Raw genomic sequence first — 21449 nt, forward strand, 5'->3', positions numbered from 1 at the left:
GGATATTTTTTGCTGAGCTTTGCCTTTTCCTTCATGACTATTATTTACAGTGTCTGCAAAGAGTTGGGATTTTTATAACCTGTGCTGTTTTCCCCAGCACTAGGGGAGAACAAGACATATGCTCTCTGACATTTTAATGCCAAACCGACAACCTTGGGGATATTTTTATATCACCTACCAAGTTGTTGTTTTTGAATCACTGGGGAGAACAAAATAAATAAAAGATGAAGCTCAGATAGCTCCAGGACCTTCAAAATAGAGGGCAGCTTTCTCGCCGTCAGGCTCATCCCCTCATCCCCCCGGCAGTGCTTGGAGGGACACTCCCTGCAGGAATGCTGGCTCTGAGCTCTCTCCTTCACATGAATTTGTTTCACAATGAGTGTCCCAACCACCAGCTACACAAGCAGCACCATCCTGACCCCATCACTGACACATCTGCTGTGGCAAGCTGCTGACTGCAGCACTTGCCCCTGCCCTGTGTGTCTGCAGAGCGCAGCTGCTGCTTCCTTCCTTTCCCTTCCCCATAGGAGCCAATAAACCAAAAGCCCAGCACTGTGAACCAAGGAGCAGGTGCAATCCTAAAGGATCAGCCTGTCCAGACCTTTGGCCTTCACCTCAAGACCTCCTCCAGCACGTCTGGTGAACGCTCCTACCAACCAACACTCAGGGGGATGGATGGAGGTCAACTGGTGGGCAGGAGGAGAGAGGTGGGGGGAGGAAGAAGGTGTTAGCTGCTTTCAGAGAAGACGATTAGGTCTAAACAAAGTCATTAAGCTGAGGCAGCAGGAGCCCCCTGGGAGGCTGGCAAAGGAGGTGGCGTGACAAGCAAATTAGCAGCTGGTGACTGCAGAGAAGACACTCTGTCAAAACGTGCCACAAAGCTTGGGGATCTGATCCCCACAGATGGTTTTGTGGCTTAGGAACACTCGCTTCTGAAAGTCCCTCTGCTTATTAAAACTCTGCTCTCTAACCAGAGGAGATGAAATAAAAAGTAAAAAGGAATAAAACTGTAACGTGTAACCATCCTGGTGTAGGGAAACGTGCAGGAAAAACATAGTGCTCACAGGGGGCTTTTTACTGCAGAACACAGAGCCCTTTCCAGGCAGGTCACCTTATAATAATGTACTTTAAAACCAGGAAACTGGGACACGTGGCAGCAAAGCCACCCAAAAGACATCAAAGTCAGAGAATGCAGTCCCCATTCAGGAGCTCCAGCAGCCACACACCCAACCTGCGGCTTTCCAGGCCCAGGAGAGATGGGAACTGGGGGTGGGCAATGGGGAGCTCTGCAACTGCTGGCATGATGGGGAGAAACACAGAGGTGCCACTGAGGCTTGCAGGAACATAGAATATCCTCAGTTCTGCCTGGGGTGATTTTATTAGCAAGGCTGAGAGGGAAATCAGAAGAAGGGGGTGGAATCCTGAAGCCTGGGGTCAAGGTGTAGCAGAGGCTAAACCACTCTAACCACCAGAGAAGAAGAAGGAAAGTGGGAGCTCTTGTGTGTCTGGCTGCAGCTCTCCCACCCTGACCCACCTGAGGATCGGAAGGTCCAATATTCGTCGTCGTCAAAGTGAGTGTCTCCCGCTGTGTGGTGGTCTCCGGGGAAGAAAGCGTGTGCCACCGTCCCCCCAGGCCCATCAAAGGGATAGCCGTCGTTGTGATCTGCCTTGGAGAAGTCTATCTGGATGTCAGCATTGTTTCCTGCCACCTCGTGGAAATTCAGCGGGGTGATGTCGCTCCAGACCTTCAGGGCGTAGTACATCAGGGCCCGGACCGTGTCGTGGCCCAGGTGGGATTCCTTCGGGAAGGTGCGAACTCTGAAACAAAGAGGGTGAAGAAGAGGACGGGTCAGGAGCACCAAAGATCTCCGTGGGGTCACCAGAACTGGCTCTGCAGGTGGCTGGTGCATCACAGAGCCTCGGTGAGGCCGTCAGAGCTGTTGGTGCTCCCCCAAAGTGCCCCAAAACGCCCTTCACAGGCGTGTCCTTAAATCCCTGAATCACATCAGTTCCAGGGCTGTGAGGATTTCAGAGACTGAGTTTGGGACTTCTGGAAATACCAAGCCAGTCTTGCCCACCAGAGTGCGGAACACCCACGAGTGTGAAACACAGCCAAGATCTGAATCCTGACACCTCCTGACCCTGCTGTGCCAGGGGGCAGTCGCCCTCAGAGCCAGAACCTCTTATTAATGCTCAGGGCCCCAGGACTACAACTCTTGTCCATCCTTGGAAATGCCAACATCATGACTCCCTTTCCAGAACTTGCCCATTTTTTTTTTTTTTTTCTCCAAGCTCCTTTTCAGACCTATTGCTAATTATTTTCTCACCACTTACTCGCTCCAAGCGCAGCCCAAACACACAGAGACTGTTGACGTCTGAAGCCTTTGCATCACACACGGGCCCATCAGTTTTCTTGCAGCAAACAGCAGGTCATTGCTCATTCTTATTACACACACACACACAGAAATCCAGTACAGGTTTGCTGCCTCCATATATTTCCCAGCATGTCTGCTGGAGTTATAAAATATACTCTGAAACCAGTGCACTGCCAGCAGTCTCACAGACTGCAATCCATAACAAGGAGCAAGAGGAAAGGATGCGTTTTATGTAAATTCAAGATGCCTCAAGCCTATTGCCTGAAGGAGACTGGCGACCTGATGGAGCACTGGAGTTGAGAAGCTCTTGACTTGCTTCTTGGTAGAAAAAACTATTGATGAGCAGGGGCTTGCAACACTTGTGCATTCATCTCAGGGCTATTCCTGTCTCTCTGTATCAGCACTGCCTACTGTGGTCCCCAGCTCTGCCTTGCCCTCGGAGAGAAGCCAGGTGGGACAACCTGTGTGCTGGAATCTGTCCTTCAGCCTCACAGTTCCACCCTCCCTTTTGGGCTGGGCTGGAAATGGAAAAAAACTCAATGTTTCCTGTGTAAGCCAACTTTGAAAAAGAATTCCTAATATTGTTGATTTAATAGAGGAGATGAAAAGACAGAGATGAAACAAGGCACCTTGGCTTCTAAAGGAGTATGTTTAGATAATCTTTCATTGACAATTTTGACAAAAATATACACACTTTCCAAGCAAATGTACTGTTGACTGAGTAATTATTGACAGAAACCAATTCTGCTGGAAAATTTCTGGCCAGCTCTACCCCAGTAATAACAGATACTTTATTTCTTGTGCACCAGCACGCCAACCAAAGTGTTCATGAAATATTCATGGCTTGACAGATTTTTAAAGGCTGAAGCAACAATTATGATCACCTTGCTTGCCCTCCTGCATAATACAGCTGGGAGAGCATCACTCAGCTCCACACCACTCCCCAGCACCAGTAATGACCCGACTACACTTCAAGAGGTAATTACAGGTGTCAGAAAGGGATGTCACAGTGCTCAGGCTCATCCTCCACGTAGTGATTTGGGTGCCAGGAGACACCATGGATCAGAGAAAGGGAGTAGGAATGACTTGCTGGCTGGGGTTGGGAGCTCTTCTTTTCACAAATATTTGCATACATCCCATGTCCTCAGAGACAGGCAGCCCTGGGCAAAACTAGCCAGGGTTAAACCTGGGACAGAACAAACAGGGACTCATGGGGGCAAGCAGAAATCTCACTAACAGTTTCTCTGAAGAGCTTAGGAAGCCCATCCTGGAGACGGTGGGAATGGGGTGGGTGAATCAGGCCAAACACATCACAGGCAAATGAGCAAAAATCATTCATATCTTCGCTATCCCTAAACTCTTTGGGCAAAGAAAGACCTTATCAACTATTCTACATGAGTTAACCTGCATGTGACATCAGATAATCACAGGACTTTAAAAAAAATGCATTTGTAAAGGAGGCAGCACAGAGGTACAAACATGAGCGTGGGATTAGAAAATACAATTGTCAGGCAATTTATAATTTATAGAAAAGACTCTGGCTGGATGTAATCCTCTACACTACAGAAAGGTCACCTGGTTTCCAGATATTCTTTAACTGGGTGTTTTCATCTTCCACAACACTCATCTGGACTTAGGTAAATCCCTTGCTGCTTTAATTTCTACTGAACAAGTCATTATATGTGTAAAACACACCATGTGTAGCCCAGGAATTATGACCTTTCTCCAAGATCACGGTGCCTAGGGCACAGACACACATTCAGGGACACTATCTGCTCTTTCCTTCACAAGCCACGTGAGCTGTTTTCCTTCTCTTTCCTTCTTTTTTCCAGCTGTAGAATGAGGATAATAAATCAGACCTCCCTTGTAAAAGGATGGGGGATAAAAAGCCCCGTCTAAAGAGACAAACATTATTAATATTCATCCCAAGCCCTGACTCCAGAAACATTAGATTAAGGCAGAAAGAGTATCAATACCTATTTTGCTTCTTATAAAAGGTCCTGCACCTCTGAGCTGACCCACATTTTATTAACATGCTGCAGGTGTAAGTGAAAAGTCCCCTCTCCTTTATTCATTATCCCCGTCATTTTTTTCAAGAGAATCCCATCAGGCTTTTTCAATTCAGCATCTGATTTGATTGCTGGAGCTCTGCTAATTGTTTTCAACCCGATTAGGAAAAGACTATTATGCTGATAGGACTTTTGTTGGCGTTGCATTACCCGGTTCCACCGAAAAGGAGGCACATTTCCAACCTCGTGCAGATAAATAACCTTCCTCCTACCTTGATTATTATTTTTATTATTTGTAGTTAATGGTGTTTAGGTCCCCAGCGGAGAGCACCACTCCTTGGCTGTTAATACCTCCTGAGACTCCCCTTACAGAGCTCCAATTCTGGGCAAAGCCCTGATGCAATTGGAGAGAAATCTCTCTGCTCCAGACGGCCCCTGCCGAGCAGCAGGAAGGTGACAAACACCAGGCTGCTCAGCCCCCTCCAGCCACCCCACCAACACTGCCTTGAGCTTCCAGCAGTGGTGGGTGGCACAACTGGGTGCCAAGAGAGCATTCCCAGCTCACCCAGACAGCAGCACTGCCGTGCAGACAAATGAATGTTGACTTTCACCCACTCCTTCACATGTCCCCTGAGTCTCCTCCTTTGCTTCTCCCACCCCAAAGGGACTTTGTGTCCAGGATCGTTAATAAGTAGCGACCAGGAAGGACTGGTCTGCCTCAGTTTGCTATTGAGGGGCACCCACACCAACACTTAACTCGATTTCTGGGGTCCTTTTTGGTTTTTGTCCTCCAAAAGTGGAAGAGTGATGGATGAGAAATCAATAGCTGGTTAATGAAAACACTCCTTCACCTTCCCAGCCCTGAAACCACAGACAAATACAATAAATGCTGAGAACTACCAAACACAGCGGGCTAAGGACTGCCTGATAAACCCACTCTGATTTTTCTTGGAGAGGGAGAGAAGAGGGGACAGTTGAAGGGGTGGGCACTTGCTGCCGTGGTAAAGGTGCTTTTCCAGCTTCCCAGAGCCATCCATGGCATGGCAGCCCCGATCTGGAGCTACCCTGGCACCAGAGCAGCTCCACACTGAGAGGTGACACCGTCCCCCTCGAGCATCTGTCACCCCCAGATGTGGGAGACGAGGCAGTCTGTGACCAGCTGGGCTTGGGCTGTCCCCGTGGTGGGATGCCATGGATTAAAGGATGAAAGCAGGAGGATCAGGTCCTCCCTGCAGCGCTGGGGCTTGCACACCCTTACCCAGACTCTCCTGCCTGGCTGCCCCTCTGTGCCTCAGTAAATCCTCATCAGTGCTCAGGCAATGGCACATCTCCCCTCGGGCGGGCTCAGGGCCCTCACAGCACTGGTGGGCAGTGACTGACAGGCATCACTGCTCCTCTGCCAGCGGTGTCTGCTCCAGCTCTGGCACCCCATGGCCCGGGCATCGCAGTTTCAAAGACTGCAGCTCTGATGAAGCGGCACGAGGGACTCATCCTTAACTAAAGGCGGATGAAAGTCAGCTCAGTCTGGCACCAGGCTGAGATTTCAGCGAGAAAAAAAAAACCCAGGAAATTTAGAAAGCTTGGCTTCAACAGCTTCCCCTGCCCCAGGGAGCTCAGAGCATGCAGAGAGAAGGGGCACGGCCCTGCTGCTGCACTTCCCAGCGCCGTGGGGAGACAGCGGGTGCTGAGAAGAGATGGAGGTGCCGGCTGTGAACTCCCCTTCTGCAGGGCACAGCCGGGAGCGACAGATTAAAATCAGCAAAGGGAAAACCAGGCTGAAGAGCCAGGGGGAAGAAGAGGCTGCAGGCAGAGGTGCCAGATGCCGACAGAGGGCATCCGCAGCACGCCGCTCCCCCGCCGGCTGCCGAGCGCCTCGGCACCCCGGGAGGGATGGTGACGGGAAAATAGAAAGGGGTAATAAAAAAAAAAAATCCTGTGAAAAGAAGATTTATGGGCTGTAATATCCTGGAAACTTTCCACGGAGACGAGGCACAGAAAACAGGCCGTGTCTGATGCTTTGCTTGGGATGCTCTGAGGCTGCACTGCGAGCAACCTGCACTGCCCGAGCCCTCCAGTCCCACGGGCTGGCTGCATTCAAGGGTAAAAACAAGAAACCCAAGCAATCTGCATGCCTATAATTTTTTTTCCCCCCTTCTTCTCCATCAGTGCAGGTGCCTGTCCTGCGACCCCCTTTTCATATAGTTTTGCTCCCCCGTTTATTCCAGCCTTCCAATTGTTCAGGCTTTTCTTCAGCTTTTAAATCCACGGCACGGTAGAATTTAGTTTTGTTTTCCTCTTTCAAAATCTTCAATCAATGTGTAGAAGGTAAGAGTGTAAAACTTTATGTCTCCATTGGCCGATTTTCATGGCGGTTTCCAAAAAGCCAGTTTAATCTAAAGTGCTGGATGTAAACACTGCACTGGAGTTTCTGGAATGCTATAGCCTTCTGCTGGCTTATACAACCCACAGTTATAAAATACAGCCCCTTCTTGGACAAAAGCCAAGATCTTGGAAAGGACCAAAGAATAAAAAGCAGAAATTACTCTGTCAGGAGATGGATTTTTTTCTTTTTTTTTTTTTATGTCTTATATATAATATTGTCTCAGACCTAAACCCCTTTTTATGGCAGTCTTTGCCGCAGCATCACAATTTCCAAGGGGGTGGGAGGTGAGGGGTATCCCAGGGCTGCATCCATCAGAACATTTCACCTGACCCCATTTCACCTCCATGCTTCGCTCCAGCCTGACACTGTGGATGCTGTGCCCTGGTGGTACCTGCAGAACCAGTGCCCTGCCCCTGCTGCCCACCCACCCCACCTGCCCTGCCATGGCATGGCACTCAGGTTTGCCAGGAGCTGCTGGAGTCAGACTGTGCACGGGCCGTGCCCCTGACCTGGCTCTGGCAGCTCACAGAACATCAGGTTTTCTTGTTTCACTCAAAGGGTTTTTCTCCTCTCTGAAATGTGAAGTTTATTCCTCTCACCCAGACAGGGCTGGGCAACAGGGAGCCAGGCTGAGTTTTTATAACGGGTCACTTCACTACATGAAGCCATGCATGAGCCAAAACTGCTTCTCACTGAAGCTGAGTTATGTTTATCTTCTCTCAAAATAAGGTCTCAAAGGGATCTGCTGGAACATGGACCAAATCCCTGGTAATGCCACAGTTTCAACACATGTCAACAGCGACAGCCAAGATGAGATTTGTTACTGCAGCGGGAAGAGAACTCGCTCTAGGGCTATGCCAGGATCAAAGAGAAGTTTGTAATTAAAAAGGAGAACTCTCCACAGCATCCACGGGTGTTTTCAGGACAGTCTGAGCATCCTGTGGTGCTGACCTTTCTTGGAGGAAAAAATCACTGCAGCACATGGTCCTTGAGGGAGGAAAAATGAGTCCCAAAAAGGACAAACCCTGGTGGGACAGGGATCAGTTTGCTTGCCAACCCTGACCTGCAGTGTTTCTGGAAGCTGGACCTGAGCTTCCATGTGTCACAGGCTCAGAGTGACCCACACACTGACAGGGAGGGAGAAATACTCCCCTGTGCCAAAGACTGGGAGAAAAAAATGCTCCCAAACCTTTGTGCTCAGGTGAGGCAAGAGAAGCTCCAGCCATGGCATCTGCTTGAGAAAGCACAAAGTCCCGATGAACTCATGAAAAAAGTTGCTCTAACAATCACTGTAACCCAGAAAAAAGCTTCCAGCTAATCCACTGGCCAAAACCACACAACTCCCAGCCATTGCCAAGTGGGTCCAAGAAGTCAAGGGTGGGATTGACAGGAGAAGAGTTCAAATAAATAGTCTGTGGGGTCCCGGGAGCACGCAGGGAGACGTTCCAACCATCACCCTGAAACTCATCTTAAAGCCATATTTAGCACAGGTCTGTGTAGAATTGGTGCTTCGCTGAAAGTTTTCAGCAGGGGTAGATGAATTCCTACCTCCAGGACAGGTTCCTTTTGCCCCACTTGGTGACAGCCTGCGTGAATCGCTTCCTCCTGGTCTCCGCAGTGGCGAGGTCAGGCAGAGAGCAGCGAGGGGTCTTCATCAGCTCCAGTGTGGCTTCATCTAAGGATGGGGGAAAAAAAACGAGAAATTGAAGATATTTTAAAACATATATTTTTTTTTAATTTTTCTGTTTTGTTCTCTCTTGCTGAATTTCCCATTATTCCTCTGCCAAGGAGAAACATTCACATCTAAACAAACTCCTTCTCTGTTCAGCTAGGAGCTCGTTTGGAGAATGCTCTTATTCCTTCTTATTTATTTTTAAAAATGAATGAAAGCTTGAAGTGCCTGTTCTCAAAAAACACAGACATGTTGTTTCATTCACCCCTTTTCCTGCTGACTTTACCTCTTAAACTCTGTTTTCATGAAACATCTATGACCTGCCCAGCCCCCCAGCCTGTTTCCAACACTCCCCTCCAAAAATGCAAATGTAAATCCATTCAAAAGGCCATCCTTGTTCCTGGGCCTCCTGCAGCTTGTGATGAGGTGGAACAGAAATAATTGCACGTGGGCAATTAAGAGTTGGAGAGGGCAAGTCCCGGTGAGGGGATGCATCCAATGCTCCGGGATGTCGGGATGGATGGAGACCTGCCTGCTAATCAGCAGCTTCTCCTTAATCCTGTCCTGAGCCGAGGGAGCAAGCTGCCCCCACGGCAGGAGGTCACAGCCGTGTGTCAGGGAGCGGAGGAGAGCAGAGAAGCTCCCTCCCCTTGGCTGGGATAATGCTGGCTTTCTCCTCTCCTCAATGAAGACTTTGAGAGGAGTGACCCCGGCCACGCTGGGGAACTCGAGCTGCTGCAGCCTGGCCTTGCCCTGCTCCCTCCCAGCCAGACGTGCCTGCCGCAGGGAAGCCACTCATCTCCCTGCTCCTGCTGGGCACTGGAGCTGCTGGGGCAGGGGATGGGCTCTCAGCTGGCTGGGGGTGACTGCAGAGCATCCACAGCCTCTGTGGCTGGGTGAGATCCAAGCAGAGCCCCAGGGAGCGCTGCCAGTTCCACGGGCACCCCCTGACACGTGGGCAGGAACAAGCAGCACCAGGATGACGCAACACCGTCTTCCTCCTTTCCCTGCCTGTGCCCCAGCAGCAAAGAACCCAAAATATCTACATATAGCAAATTGGAAAGCTTAAATCAGGATTTTTGTGCAATTCAATTTGATGCTGCAAGTAAGGCTTTGAACAGGACAACTCTTCTTTTTTCCCTTGTCTTGTCTTTTTTTTTTGGAACACACCAAGAGCTATTTTAAGCACACCGGGAACCCCAAGGGTCTGTGGGTCTGTTGAAATAATTGCTTGCCTCAGGTTCTTGAAAGCACGAGGCAACAGAGCACCTGAGCCATGTAATTACTCTCACAGCTGCAAACTGGGCCGTGTGTGACACCCGCCTGAGCTTTTCCTGGGGATGCTGCTGCTCCAGAGCACAGGGCCAAGTCCCTTCTCCTCCACAGACCTGCAAGGAGCCATCCCTGCTCCCCCTTGCAGTGAAGAGAGGAGGGATCATGAGCCACTGACCTAGGACTCCCGTTGCCTTGAGCCCCCCGAACCTCTGCATGGCAGTGATGGCCTTGGTGAGCATCTCCTGCGTCTGCAGCTTCCCCGTGACGGGGTCTGGAGGAGGCAGGTACCCGAACTTTGTCAGCCAGTCCTGTGGAAACAGGGAGAAGGGGGGATGAGAAAAGGAAAAGGAGGAAATATAGACATAGGACAAGATGCTCTGAAGGTCCTGTCTGTTCTGCTTGGAAATACTTTCACGCTTTTGTGTTTATTCCCAGCTTGCCCATCACAAGGGACAGGCAATTCCACCTCCCTTGGGTCGTCACTTCCCGAGGGAGCCTCCTTGGGGAGGATTCCTGGCTCTGATGGAGGAACCTCCCTGACCTCTGGCCGAGGTTTTGCAGAGCAGCTGATGCATCCTGATGGTCTAAGGACATGATGGTTGGACTTGATCTTAAGGGTCTTTTCCAACTTAATGGTTCCATAGGGATGGCTTGTTTTACTTCAACCTTCACAACACCAGGATTTTGATGGAAATAAACCCCAACCATGAAGCCTCCAAGCCCTTCTGAGCCATACAGTTGTCCAAGACCTGAGCATTGACACAAAACTGAGCCATCCTCTCCAGCATTTCCACATTCTCTGCTTTAATCCTCTCCCTACCAGTTGCCCTAAAGTATTTAGAGCCAGGTGTGGGTCTCCCTACCACCAGAAAGCAGTGGGGACCAGTGGAACCCCTGCATATCCTTCTTTCCCAAATCTTTGGCAAGCATAGCCATGTGCCAGGGATCCTCCTGCCTTGGGCACCAAACTAAACCCAAACCCACTATTTGATAGGAATTTGTCTCTCAAAGGACAATATATTTTTATGAAGATTTTTCGCTTCCTCTTTTCAGCCTAAAACTGATGTTAAAAAAAAAAAAAAAGCCATAAATCTCCTTCTTCCAACTGCTTTTTAAATGTCTCCTGAATTATCTTTCTAAAAACCTTTCTCACCTTCCTCCTCGCTCCCTCCCCTCCCTCAGCAGAAGGATGAGCAAGGAATAATAATACTGCACGCAGGGAATGCCATAAACACCTGCCCTCTATTTTCTTTATCTGTATCAAACATTGATCTGTTGAGGCTCCTGAAGACTGATATCGAGCCAGGCTTCCACCGCAGTCGATACGCCACAAATGGATCGTGGTCAGATTAGTGCCAGGAGTCAGTGCCTGCTTATTGCTACACTCTGAATGTCTCATAGCTTGGTGTCACCTGCAGTGGCCACCCTCCGAATGCCACAGCATACCCAGGCCTCCCTCTGGCAAGCCCAAACAAACAGATTCAACACTTACAGAGCTCTAGGGCAGATCTCCCCACGCTTTGGTGTGACTCCCCACTGAGGAGCACGGACTGCTGTGCAGCGTTTCTCACCAGCAATTCCCTTTCCCTCCTCACCCTCCTTCACACCTGCCTTATTCTAGTGGGATGGTGTGCCCAGGAAACAGCTTATCTGGCCACTTCTAGTCTTTTGATGCAACTCCATTGGCCTGGGAACGTCTCAGCATCGTCACAGCCTCCTCTTGCCACCGGGCTGAGGGCCAGCCCAGCGCTCTCTCCTCTCCTCCCTGCTACTGTTTGTCCCTTTGCATAGCAAAAAACATTTGTGACAGAAATTAGAGATGCAATTCACCCTTGATTCTTGGTGAGGAATTGGCTGTGACACGGAGGTCGGCAGCCGGCCCATCAGTCGCTGAGGATGGCGGAGTTTAATTTGGTTTCTTCCCTGGCCGTGGAGACGGTGTCATTTATCCTCTAATGACAGTGGAGACACTGCCACACCAGAGATATGCCCAGCTGGGCTGTCCTCAGGCCCTCCTGGAGATGGAGGCGGCAGCAAAAGGCCGGGGAAAGCAACGGCACAGGGAACACCCAGCAAGGGCCCTGGGGGCCTTCTGTCCTTCTTAACCCAGGGACAGAGAAAGCACAAACACGAGTGGACTCCCCAGAGCAAATCTCTGATGGAACCAACAGACAGATATCACAGGTCCTTTGCCTGATCCACCCTGCAAGCACTGATGTCCCTGCGTGTGATTTTTCATCCAGACCATCATGTTTATCCTGCCTTGCTCAGGTTCTCCATAATTTTATAGACCTCTGTGAAATTGCTCTCATTCATCTCTTGTCCAGGGTAGGGGTTCTGGGCTGGTTTCCTCTCTCCCCTGTAAGCAAAGCTGATCCATAAGGTTGAAACCTTCACTTTCCCCCTTTGCTGTGGCAGAAAATTTCACCAGGGAAAAATGCAGCTGGCTTGGAGATGAGAAACAGCAGCAGGAATTGTCTGACTAATTATCTCTGGGCCTTGTGAAAGCTTCTCAGATATTTTCTTGCCCTTAATAATGCCAGCGCTAAACTTATAAATGTCCATAAATGAAAAACATGAAAACATTTTCCACTGAGATAACTTCAACAAGTTCCCTTTTTATTTCCACCTTTTCTTAATAAAAAAAAAAAAAAAGCTTTTTTTTGCCAACTCTCATTAGCTTAAAATGTTTAAATGAAATAGTGATTTCAGCTGAATACTAAAATTCCATGAACATATTTCTTGCCTGAGCTGGCACGATAAAAACTTTTCCTCAAAAGTGTGCTGCACTAAATGAATTGACCTAATCCCAGGAGAAGATTCAGCTTCAACAACTCTCTATTTCAAAAAATTGCTTCATCAGAGAGTTCAGATCAAGCCAATGTCTGACCATCTTCCAGCTGCAGGAGGAGCTGGGAAGGAGCGAGGCTGCACTACGTGACTCATGCCCTCGGTCTGGGGCTCACCAGGATCCCAGCTCAGTTTTTGTGGGAATCACCTCTTTGTGACCATCTCTAAAATGAATATAATGGTATTTCCTGGGCTCCCTTCTGCTGGTTCTGTCTCCTTCCACTGGGAACTCCTTCCAGCAGTTCATGCCCACCTCTGCTTTACCCTGATCGTGGCTGGGCCGGATTCATTTCACAGACACTGCCAAAAAAGGGGCACACATGGTGGGCTTCTGCAGTGCTGGAGTTAGCAAAGATGGGGCTGGGAGCTGGGCAGGACCAAGCCAAGCCCACACAATGACTCTTCTGATCCAGCTCCGTTGTTCTGTGTTCTGAACAATACAGAATAGAAGGTTTCCTGTTGGATCAGGTCCAGGAGGGGGGGAAAAAAAAAAAAAAAAAAGGAAAAGAAGAAATAAAAAGAGCATAAAGGAAGAAATGCATGCCTGGCAGAAACATCCAAAACCACCCACTCCTCTGCCCCTCCTCTCCATCACTCTGGATAAACACAGCTGCCAGCCAGAGCCCTCACCCTGCTCAGTGCTGAGCTGCAGCACCCTACAGACCACAGCCAGGCTGTTCATGGACAAAACACTGTCCCTGCGTGGGGCTGGAGGTTCCCTCACCCCACTGTGGATGCTGGGACTTGTGCTGTGTCCTTGGGAGTGGGGAAAAGCCATCACAACACGCTCAACTCCTGTGGCAATCAGGAATGGGGTTACCCTGGGTGCTGCCCATGCCCCATCCCCTGCAGCCACCCACAGACATCACAGCTCGAAGAATTAAAAAAACTGGAACAGGAAAAAAAAAAAAAAAAAGGAATTTTACTTTGCCTTTACAATCTCCAAATGGTTTGATTTTGCCCTTCCCATCCCACCATGGGCAGTACTCAATGAAAGACTAAGAAAGTCGTTCCTCTGTGGAGCTGCTCCACGTGTGTGGCCGGAGACAGACTGCTCACTTGGTTGGCTAAAAATAGACTGCATTATTCCTTTCCTCATCTGGGTTCCCACACTTAATGGGGAAATGCCTGCTTTGTGCCTTAAAAAACGTTTAACGGAATCCAAACCTGCAGATTTTTTGTACTTTTTTTTTTTTTTCCTTTGGAGAAGCACGAAGTTAAGGAAAATGGCAATGCAGTCCTCTCTTCAGCAGACAAGGCCTGCTTCAATTTTTTGACTTTTTTTTACTCCTTAACCCACCTGAATGGGATATCAGGGAACAGCCAGGGATGGGGGCTTTCCCTGGCCAAATGATGACCCAGAGCAAAACACTGGCTCCAGCAGCAGTGAGGCCTCTGGTATTACTTCCTCAGAGACAATTTTTAGATTAAAATGGCAATTTCGTTTCTTTCATCTCTCCACTTCCTTTGTATCAACACCCTTTTGTCCCAGAACCTACTTACCTGCTTCATTTTAAAATAGACGTAGATATTGTCCCTCTTTTATGGAAGATTTATGAGCTCTGTAGGTTTGCTTTTACAAATATTAATATTATATAAGCTGATGGGCTTATTCGACTGCCACAGGCAAAGGAAAGACTCAGTCAGCAAGTTTCCTTCCTGATGATTTCTTTTTAAGGGTCGTAGGTTGGCGTTTACAAGAAGGCAAACTAGTTCAGGATAACAAGAAGAGGATAAACAGGATAAACAATGAAACAGAAATCAGGATAAGCAGAAAAATTCTACCTAAGCCAGCTCCACACTTCTGCCTGCTCCTGTAGCACTGAAACGACCATGGTTTCCAAAGCTTAGCCCCCAAAAATCAGTTTATGTTTCTTTTTCTCTTGACTTTGCATAAACACACAGGGGGAAAACAGCCTTAATCCTGCAGAGGCTGTAAAGTTCCCTTTGCTCAGGGATGGAGCTGTTCCAGAGGCCTCTCTGCAGCCAGTGGCTAACACACCTCCAGAGACTCTTTGGATGTGCAACATGCACTGAGAGGACGCCAGTACATCCTGATTTCCAAATTTTTAGGGCAGATCCATGTGTTAGCAGAAGCAGGTTTTTCTCCACTCAAAGGATCCCTTTCATTAATACTCCTTGAAAAGCTTGACCAAACTGCACCTTTCCCTCGTTAATCAACAGACAAGTTGGTTTCATTCATTTAAAAAGGGTCTTGTCACAGCTGAGAGGTTGAACCCTCACCCTGACCTGAACCTGGTCCCTCCTCTCCCCGCCACCTCCCTGGCTGCAGCAGGAGCACCAACCACCCCAGCACTCATCTCCACGGCTCATTCTCCCTGCCTTGCATGCCAGATGACCACAGAAAAACACGGGCTTTGTTTTGGTGGGGTCACCGAGGGGCAGGACAACTTTGAAAGCTCCCTTTTGCTGCTGGAAGTCCCGTTAGACCCCCGGGCGCAGCCGCGCCTCGCACACGCGGGGGGAAGAAAATCCAAACATGCTATTCAACAAAATTAATGACCCAGATTACTAAAATAAAGCTACAACTCAAACATCCGGAACTAATTTCTAAATTACACTTCGCTTTATCTCCACAGCTACCATTAAATAGGGTGGAAGCTTTTAAAATAATAATAAAAAAAAAAAAAACATGAAAAAAAAAAAATCACCAACACCACAAGCCAGATTAAAGGAAATTGCTTTGGGCTGTTTGAGGTTTGGCTTTTTTTTTTTTTTCTTCCAAGTTATCCAAGGTTTACAGTATTACAAATTTTACAGTCGTTTTCCCGAGATCAAAAGGCCCCCAGGAGCGGCGCCCATTAATTAGAGCGACACATATGGTGCCACAATCCTCCAGGCCCCACCGAGCCAGCACCTCCCTTCCCGGGGCTGCCACGCACCCCTCTAATGAGCCATCGCACGCACGCAATCAGCTGATTAATTCATTAAGAGGAAAAACAAAAAAAACAACCCTGCAGTTTGGGTTACAACCAGGATTTCGGGTGATGCCTGCGCTGAACGGTGGGACCGGTTTCATTGGTTCATGCCAGAGGGGCTGCTTGAATGCAAACAGCTCTTTAATTTCAGCAAAATCCAGGGTGGAAGTTGATGCAGCAAATGATTTCCTCTCCCTACTCCTTGCTACACGTTCGATTAGGTTGACAGCAGTGGCGTCGCAAGAGGCCACCACCTGCAGGTTCTGAAGACAGCGGGTCACCTGGCAAGGGACAGATCAGACCACTGGATGGCACTGGATCTGGGATATCCAGGCCATTAAAGATCCAGTGGAGAGAGCACCTCTGCTCCTGCACAGCTCTTCCCAGCCAGCAACTGGATGCAAAGTTGGCACGTCCCGTCAGACGTGGTCAGGTCTTGCGTGTTGCCTGAAATGCTGGTTTGCATCACTCTGCTCACGTTACCCCACTCTCCTGGGTGCTGGGGGAGGGCAAGGTGGGCACAGACGAGGCTGTGGTGATCTGAAGGCAAGCTTCACCCACTCTGCAGCGGACGTTACACAAGGTGTACGCGCCTCTTTGGTCGGATGGATACCCAGAGCCTTCCCAGAAACACAGAGTTAACCAAATGATGTTGGAGAAGCAGAAGGAAATTCTCTGCAGACCACAGAAACAGCCTTTTCAACCCCTTTGAACTGAAGATCAAAGAACCAATTCCCACCCATAGAAGGCAGCAGAGCAGTGCAGTGCAGCACAATGTTTACTACAGCTGGTTTAGGTTTCTCTTTTTCAGAGGACGAAAAAGGGACAAAACATATAAACAAGATACGGCTTATTCTGCATTTTCAACATAAATGTGTGTTTTTCTTGGTGGAGATTTAATACACCAGGGCTTTAGGGAGTCCTTCAATCACTGGATGTTTTCCAGCACATTCTGAAAACTTCCACTTGAAGGCAATGAACGATGCAAAAAAAAAAATAAATCTGTGTGCGATTGAAATTCCACATGACCATCAAAAAGCAGCCTCAACAGCAACAACTCTTTGTTTTTAAATCAGTCCTAGTTTTGCACTTGTGGTGAAGAATCCTTTGTCATCAGTGAGTTATCTAGGAAGGAAGAGATTCCTGGTGTCTGTTGAACTGTGATGGGAAGTTGGGTAAATGACTGAATTAGCATCCTTTTGCTACAGAAATAGCTCTAAACCACGTAACTCCATGTCCTGGTGACAGGTTAAATTAAGTGTCACCAGATACAACTCTTACAGTGTTTATAAGCCCAGCACTCCTCTCCCCATGTAACCTGCCACCGGCCACACGGAGCCAGGGAAGAGGTTTCCCTGCTCAGCACAGCTCAGTAAATCACAGTGAGAGGTTGCCTCATCCCTGAAGTCACATCCTCTCCATATGAAGAAAAATCCAAGCCAAGACTTTGTGAATTCAGGGTTTTCTGGGCACAGGACACGGGACTACCTGTGTTTTCCCAGAGGCTTTTGTCCAAGGCTCGTTGGATCCCAAAGCTGTTGGGGGGATGCTGTGAGCAGAGCCAGCTGGACAATGTTCCTCAGGAAACATCTGCTGGGTGGACAGAGGGAACTGAACGTGCCTTGACCCTCCTCTCCCCACGTTCCTCCACCATGTCCCATCCATGCAGCAGGGAGGGCAGCTGCTGTGGCCCCTGTCCAAGGGGATTCCAGCACCGGGAGGCTCCCTGAGCCCTCTCAAACACTGGAACAAGGACACACACCCCTCACTCAGTGGGGAGGCTCTGTCAGCACACAGATGTTTGGACTTTTTTAATTAAAATCCCCAAGCCTCCTAAGTATCTGACACAGTGCCATTGACATCACCCGAGCAGACTGCACAGAGAACTTCCAAACGCTCCTGTCTTCCAGCTGGACTGGGACCAAGATGAGCAAGAAAACGATGAATTCTTTTGAAAAAAGTACAAGATGCTCCTTACCAAAGTGAAAATACACAGCAAGGTTCTCCTAAGGGGGGACATGAGAGGTCCTGGTTTTGTTTAATGAGCCAGCCCATCTCATCAGACCCGAACAGCACGTTGCTCACGGTACATGGGGAAAGTCAGTGACACACTGAGAGCACAATGGTGTTGATCTGTATTCTCTCCTGATCTCACCAAGATGAGCTCCTACTCCTTCACTTTCCATCACCAAACAAATCACATCTGGCAGTGAACTGAACAGACTGCTATACATCAAAACAAATCCCCCCTAACTCCATTTGCCAGATCCTTTCTTAGGACGTGTCTTCTCCAGGATGGACTCCGGACTCCACTGGCCTATTCTTGTCTTTGTTCTCTCAGCCTCCACCCCAGGCTTCAGAGTTGAACCTCCAGCATGGCTTCACTGATTCCTCATTTACAGCAGCCCACAACATTTCACCTTGATGGATCAGCTCGGCTGCACATCTCTCTTCCACTCATGAGCTCTCAGACCAGTGACTTCCTTCCTCCCCCTCAGAGCACCATTCCTCCCTCCCGCTAGCGAGGCTTGCTTTCCAAGATGACCTCAGGACACAGGCTGGCTGTTTAAATATGCTTGCAGCGTGGCTCAATATCCCTTTCCAGAGATGGCAGAATTTCTCCAGGCCTCGGCAAACTGGGAATTCAAATGCTGTTATCACCGTGCTCTGTGCTAGGACCGGTCCAAGGGCCACTGACAGCAGCTGCAGTCCCTGAAAATGTGCCTCAGCAGCTCTTGGATCAGGACTCAGCTGCATCTTGCCACTTAGTTCTTAGCAATGAAAATATTGTGATGTTAAGAAATCCATAAATCAGAAGCTGTGCTGGGGTGTGAAATAGAACATCCATTTGGGAGAGAATTAAGCCCTACTTATGGCTCCTGTCCCTAGATCTATGTGACTACAGGAACAACACATTTAATACCTGGTTGGCTTTGCTGCTTCCCCCAGTCTCTTGAAAGCAGTGGTATTACGATGAGCTTTTCTTGTTGACAGGCTCTTTCTATTAGCTCTACAAGTGCCTTGAACAATTATTGATGCTCTGGGCAACTGGTGAACAGAAAAAAAAAAAAAAAAGGAGCCTTCTGTTCATGAGCAAGGCTATTAAACCAAAGGAAGCAATAATATCATAATTCTCAGGCAATCAGCCCTCAGGTAGCAAACCCCAGGAACTCTGCAGAAGTACTTCAGGAGCACCCCACAGGCTGGATGGGCTGGAAGAAATCACCCACGGGACAGTGGCAGATGGAAAAAAAAGAGCCCTGCATCACCACAGTGTGTTGGACAATTTGCAAAACATCACAAAAAATATCTTTAATTATTAAAACAAACTAACCAAAATGAATAATTTAACCTGCTATGACTAGTCCAGGGCATTTTCCTGTGGCTACCAGATGACTCTGCTTTCAGTGAAAACCGGCATTAATCATGACCTGGGACCAAAGCAGCTTTGCAGAAAACAACCAGAACAGAACAGAGGGCAAACAAACCCACAGATTACACTCCTCCCCAGAGGGGCTCAAATTATACAGTGCCTGACTTTGGCAAACCAGCTGAACCATGCAACACAGAGCTGGCTTTTACCAGCGCTTCCCTCACCCCTAATGCTAACTTAAGGAATAATAAATCTGCCTGTCTTTACACATTGCTATTTAGGTATTACAAGCCATGCTGAATTACAACACCAGGTACGTACCAGACCCCCATGGTGGGCAAACAGCAAAAACCAGCTGTGCTTAGGGCAGCTTGGCACCATTTACTGGGGGAAGAGGGAAGCCACAGGCTCCAGAGTGACCCAGCAGCCTGCACTTAGGGCACTGCTTTAAGCACAGGCATTTTAGGTGCTCAAGATCATCTCCAGGCTCGTGTAAGGGGGGTTGAAGTCTGGGGCTTCAGGGGAGCACTCACAGTGTCCCCCAAAATTGAGGCTTGGGAGGGGGGACAGGGGGAGCAGGCTTAGCTGAGCATCACCTGTGATCAACAAACATCCCCAATTAGGAGCCCTCCTCCCCAGCTCTGATTGCCAGCAGCAAGAAGCCTCAGAGATGCCTGTTGTGACTGACGGCAGCGGCCACAGCAGCCACTCGGTCAGAGGTGCCGCATTATGCACAGGCTGCAGACGGTAAATAACATTTCCATGGCTTTGAACGTTCCCTTGAAGAGCACTGGTACAGAATGTTGTCGTGACTCACGTCTCTCTGAAAGGACAGTGGGCTGGGTAGCCAGGCACCGAAGGACAGGCAGTCCTGATGTGCCCCCACAGAGCTCCAAACAACCCCTTTGGGGTTTGCCACCAACCCGGCAGCTCCTGCCAGGTGTCTCGGTGCCACAAGCCCATGGCCACAGGGTCACCCTGCTGCCACTGCCTTCTCCTCACCAGCCTGCAGACCTCCAAACTCTGTGTTATTTTTCACATGGGTTTGGATGGGTGGGTGGGTGGGGGCAGTGGTGCCCCAAGGCCACTGTGTAGGGATGAGCCTTTCCCAACACGATGGGCACCTGCATGACCTCAGCCACGTTGCAGCACCTTGGATCCAACCCTGACCTCAGCCACAGCAGTGCCTCTTCTGTCACTGCAGTCCTGATCACACAAACGTGGGATGTGGAAATTAAAGGCAGTGCCTGTGATTTTACACATCAAAAGCCACTCCAGGGTGGTGATAAAAGCAGAGACTGTCCCCACCGAACCCCAGCCTGTGACTCTGCATGTCCCTCCCAGCACAGCTGCAAGAGGCACAGTTATGCACAAGGATCATCTCTCCCCCACTGGGTAGAAAATGATGAAGTAAAAAGATTATAAAACCTACATATTTGAAAAAGCTCTAATGGGAAAATATCCCCTATCTTCTGTGGCGCTGATGCAGCCTGACACAGCTGGGGGCATCCCTCACCTTTCCACGTGCAAACAGCCAGACTTTACATACCTATTAGAGCTATTTGCAGTGCAGATAGATATTGAGATGAAGGGGTTTCAGCTTCCCAGCAGTGCAGCCTCTGCTGACAGCCAGGTGAAAGGATCCCATCCAGCTTCCCCAGCACTGCTGGTCTCCTGAACCCTTCCCCAGCTTGGTTTGCCTTTTGCATCATAACCCATAGCAATTAAGGAAGATGGATGTTTCTATCTTGCTGACTCTTTGCTAAAAGTACATTTTCCCTCTCTGAGGGCCGTGGGTGCTGGTGGTGACGGCAGGACAAGGCAGATGGCTCCAGTCATGGGCAGCCACTGCTCCCTGCTCACGAGATTTATGCAGAAATTCATCCCCTGGTCCCTTCCAGAGATCTATTCCAGCAGGAACGATGCAGGCTCTCTTTTGATACAAATCAAACTCATTAAATGGAGAGGTCTCGCATTCCTACATAAGCAGAATATGAAATGCAGAGAAAACTCCTGGAACAGAGCAGTCCTGCACAGCAGAGCAGAAATCCATCTGGTAAATTGGATACATTTAATCACACTGGGTTTGTTTTGCCTCCCCCCTCTCCCTTTTTATTTTTTTAAGACCCATATATTTTTACTTCTTCAGCATCATGACATGAGGTCTGTCAACACATTTGATCGAAAATGTCAGAGTGACCATCTGTATCACGTCACGAGCAGACCTGCTCTCCTTGTGACACCAGGACAGCTCTTCATCAGGAGCAGAGACATGCCCTGGCATGTTGAATGGGCCACCACTCCCTCTGGCCCTATATATCGAGTCCCATTTGTTAACTGTATGGAAGCCAACCAGCCAGACCTGCTGTCTCCTGCCCTAAATACCACAAGAAGGATTTCATCTCCCGCTGAACCTTGTTCAGAAATGTAATCAGCATCATCCCGCAACTGCAGAGTCTGTAGGTGCTGCCAGTTGGACTAGAACTGCCCACAGTTTGCTGACACATCTATTTCCAAAGCTCACAAAGCTGGGCAACACACAGGGATTAGGACCTGCATGTGGCTGTGGCTGC

General features: G+C 49.0%; 1 protein-coding gene across 1 annotated transcript in view; it reads right to left on the reverse strand.

Annotated features, from left to right (window-relative positions):
• The window catches only part of MMP17 (matrix metallopeptidase 17), a 56463-nt gene that overhangs the window by 10704 nt on the left and 24310 nt on the right, over positions 1 to 21449 (reverse strand). Inside the window, exons 2-4 of the mRNA XM_027901378.1 lie at positions 9890 to 10022; positions 8316 to 8442; positions 1535 to 1818 (exon numbers count right to left, since the gene is read on the reverse strand). Coding sequence (XP_027757179.1) covers positions 1535 to 1818; positions 8316 to 8442; positions 9890 to 10022 — 544 coding nt within the window. The remainder of the gene's footprint in view (positions 1 to 1534; positions 1819 to 8315; positions 8443 to 9889; positions 10023 to 21449) is intronic.

The sequence above is a fragment of the Empidonax traillii genome, unplaced genomic scaffold, assembly GCF_003031625.1.
Source record: "Empidonax traillii isolate 1590-97213 ecotype Southwest subspecies unplaced genomic scaffold, ASM303162v1 scaffold780:size295419, whole genome shotgun sequence".
Lineage (NCBI taxonomy): Eukaryota > Metazoa > Chordata > Aves > Passeriformes > Tyrannidae > Empidonax > Empidonax traillii.